This window comes from Buceros rhinoceros, unplaced genomic scaffold (genome assembly GCF_000710305.1).
Source record: "Buceros rhinoceros silvestris isolate BGI_N320 unplaced genomic scaffold, ASM71030v1 scaffold7976, whole genome shotgun sequence".
Taxonomy (NCBI): Eukaryota; Metazoa; Chordata; class Aves; order Bucerotiformes; family Bucerotidae; genus Buceros; species Buceros rhinoceros.
This window is the reverse complement of record NW_010418035.1, coordinates 130,369-132,635: the sequence shown is the minus strand read 5'-3', so window position 1 is coordinate 132,635 and position 2,267 is coordinate 130,369. Positions and strand designations below refer to the sequence as shown.

At 43.1% G+C, this 2,267-nt stretch overlaps 1 protein-coding gene across 3 annotated transcripts in view; it reads left to right on the top strand.

Moving 5' to 3' along the window:
- Positions 1–1,133: 1,133 nt before the first annotated feature.
- The window catches only part of TBC1D7 (TBC1 domain family, member 7), an 11,797-nt gene continuing 10,663 nt past the window's right edge, over positions 1,134–2,267 (top strand). For 2 of the 3 annotated variants that reach the window (XM_010138378.1, XM_010138379.1), the window contains exons 1-2: positions 1,134–1,251; positions 1,967–2,047. In XM_010138378.1, coding sequence (XP_010136680.1) covers positions 1,140–1,251; positions 1,967–2,047 — 193 coding nt within the window. In that variant the 5' untranslated portion in view covers positions 1,134–1,139. The remainder of the gene's footprint in view (positions 1,252–1,966; positions 2,048–2,267) is intronic. The other variant, XM_010138380.1, reaches the window with a different exon arrangement.

The following is a 2,267-nucleotide window of genomic DNA, read 5'->3' as shown; positions in this document are numbered from 1 at the left end:
TGGCGGTGGGGCTGTGGGGGGTGTCTGCCCCCGGCCTTCCCCTCAGCCTGGGCAGGGGGGTGTGGGTGTGTGTGTTCGGGGGTCTTTGCTCAGTGTTTGTACGTCGTGGCTGCTGTTAAAAGCCCCTGTGTGAAATGCGGTGTGTGGAAAAGTGCCACCAATGCCAGAAGTGCCGCGGTCTTTGGAGGGGGGCAGTTGGTGGCACTCTTTTGTACAGAACACTGTCAGCGAGCTGGCCGGGGGTCCCTTCCCCCCTTTTCCTCTTTGTTGGCGATACGTGTAGAGATTGGAGCGTTGGTTGTTTGCCTGGCGTAAAAGCAAAAGATTGATTTTAGTCCTTTGAGTTACAAAACATTTGGAATTTGCAGAGGAGAGAGAATCAATACTTAGGAGGCTGAGCTGAATGAATGGAAATATCAGTTACATCCGTTAGGAGGCAAGAGTTCTCACTGAAATTTACCATTGTTTCCAGCGTGGGCATGAGGTGTTTGTTTTTAGTACTGGAATAACAAGCTCAAGACCTTGGCTGTTGCAGCAACATGAACATTTAATTTGAATCCACAAGTGAAGGACAGACCTGCATCGCTGACCTCAGTGTTTCTTGTCCCCCCTGTGCTGCTGAGGGCAGCATTGGCTCGTCCTTCCTTCTGGTCACATCGCCTGGTGAGTATGAAACCTGGTGATTTACTTATTTGGGTAATGGTTGGACTGGAAGAGGGTTTCTGTAGCCAGAATTTTGTCAGATTCTTAACTATTTCTTACATTGGTTTTGAAATACACAATATCACGTAAAGGACACATAAAAGACACGTAAAAGACTTCAGTGTCTCTCCAGAATTTTTTTTAAAGTAGCATCATTTACTACAGGCTTGAAAAATTGTAAAAAAAACCCCTCTGTTTTCTTTGGCAATTGGCTATGACTAGACTGTGTTTAGGCTCAGTTATTTTTATGATTGTCCATGTTAGCATATGAAGGAAACAATCTTGAAAATTTTTCATATTCTGTAGGGTTTGTCAATACTATAGAGACGCAGGCAGTCAGCTGTGATCAGTGTGCGAAAGTACTTGACCTTAACGCTGTAGGAATGTGTTCTTGTAAGTCTTCAGGGGAATGACTCTTTCTCCAGAGGGCATCGATCATGGCCGACGACTCGCAGAGAAACTTCCGCTCAGTGTATTACGAAAAAGTGGGGTTCCGTGGCGTTGAAGAAAAGAAGTCGCTGGAAATTCTCTTGAAAGATGACCGGCTGGGCAAGTTGATGTCGCTGTTTCCTCCATTACTTTGGTGGTTTGGGGCTGAGGGTGGGAGTAACACGAGGTGTTTAGCTGCCGTGCTTAGTACTCATTGAAGTTTTGCGTCTTTGACCGCTAGTCTCTCAATTATTCTAGCTGTCCTCTGCATGTCAGAGATATGAAAGTCTGATTTTTAAAACTGCTAGAGATCTGTCTGCTTGCTGGTTGCTTTTATTTCTTCCCTCATTCTCTGTGCCCAAAAAACTAGAGGTTTTTTAGTGAGCGTGAGTATAATCTGAAAAATCTATCATCTCGTGCTGTTCCTCGAAGCAACGAAGGTTTTGTTATTACCGTTGGTCCCCGAGGAGTGCCACATCTCTCACAGGACAGAAAGATAAATGTTGTCCCTTTAACAAAGCCCTTGATTGTTTTGACATAGCAACACGATTTACAAAACATCTGTAAAACGGTACAATTTCTTGCTGGTGAAACCTTGGGTAGTTTTCTTGTAAATCACCCCAGTGTGTATGTTTTTCAAAATCCTGGCAATTTATAGGGCACTTTCTATTCTCAGATGAAAAGGTAAAAGCATTTGTTGATAATGTGTGATGAAAAAGGGGATTTCCATCTGCAGCTAAGGATTCTCATACTTGTGTAGCACAGAGACTCAAACTGACTTGTAATTTAAGTTCACCCTAATTTTTTGTCTCTCTCTCTCTCTCTTTCTCTACAGATATTGAGAAACTTTGCACATTTAGCCAAAGGTTCCCTCTCCCATCCATGTATCGTATACTGGTGTGGAAAGTGCTCTTAGGTACGAACTACAACATCTGTGTTCCTCTGTGGAAAAGAGTATGTAGGAAGGTGTATTTTTTGGTGTTTTTTTTTCTTTAGGGTTAATGACATGGATTATTGAGTACTGCTTTGCCCACTGATACATATTTAGCCTGGTTTTGTAGCCACCTAGGACGCAGAACAGCAGTTACAAAACAATATTCCATGCATAGTTTTCAAGAACTTTCACTGAAATGTAC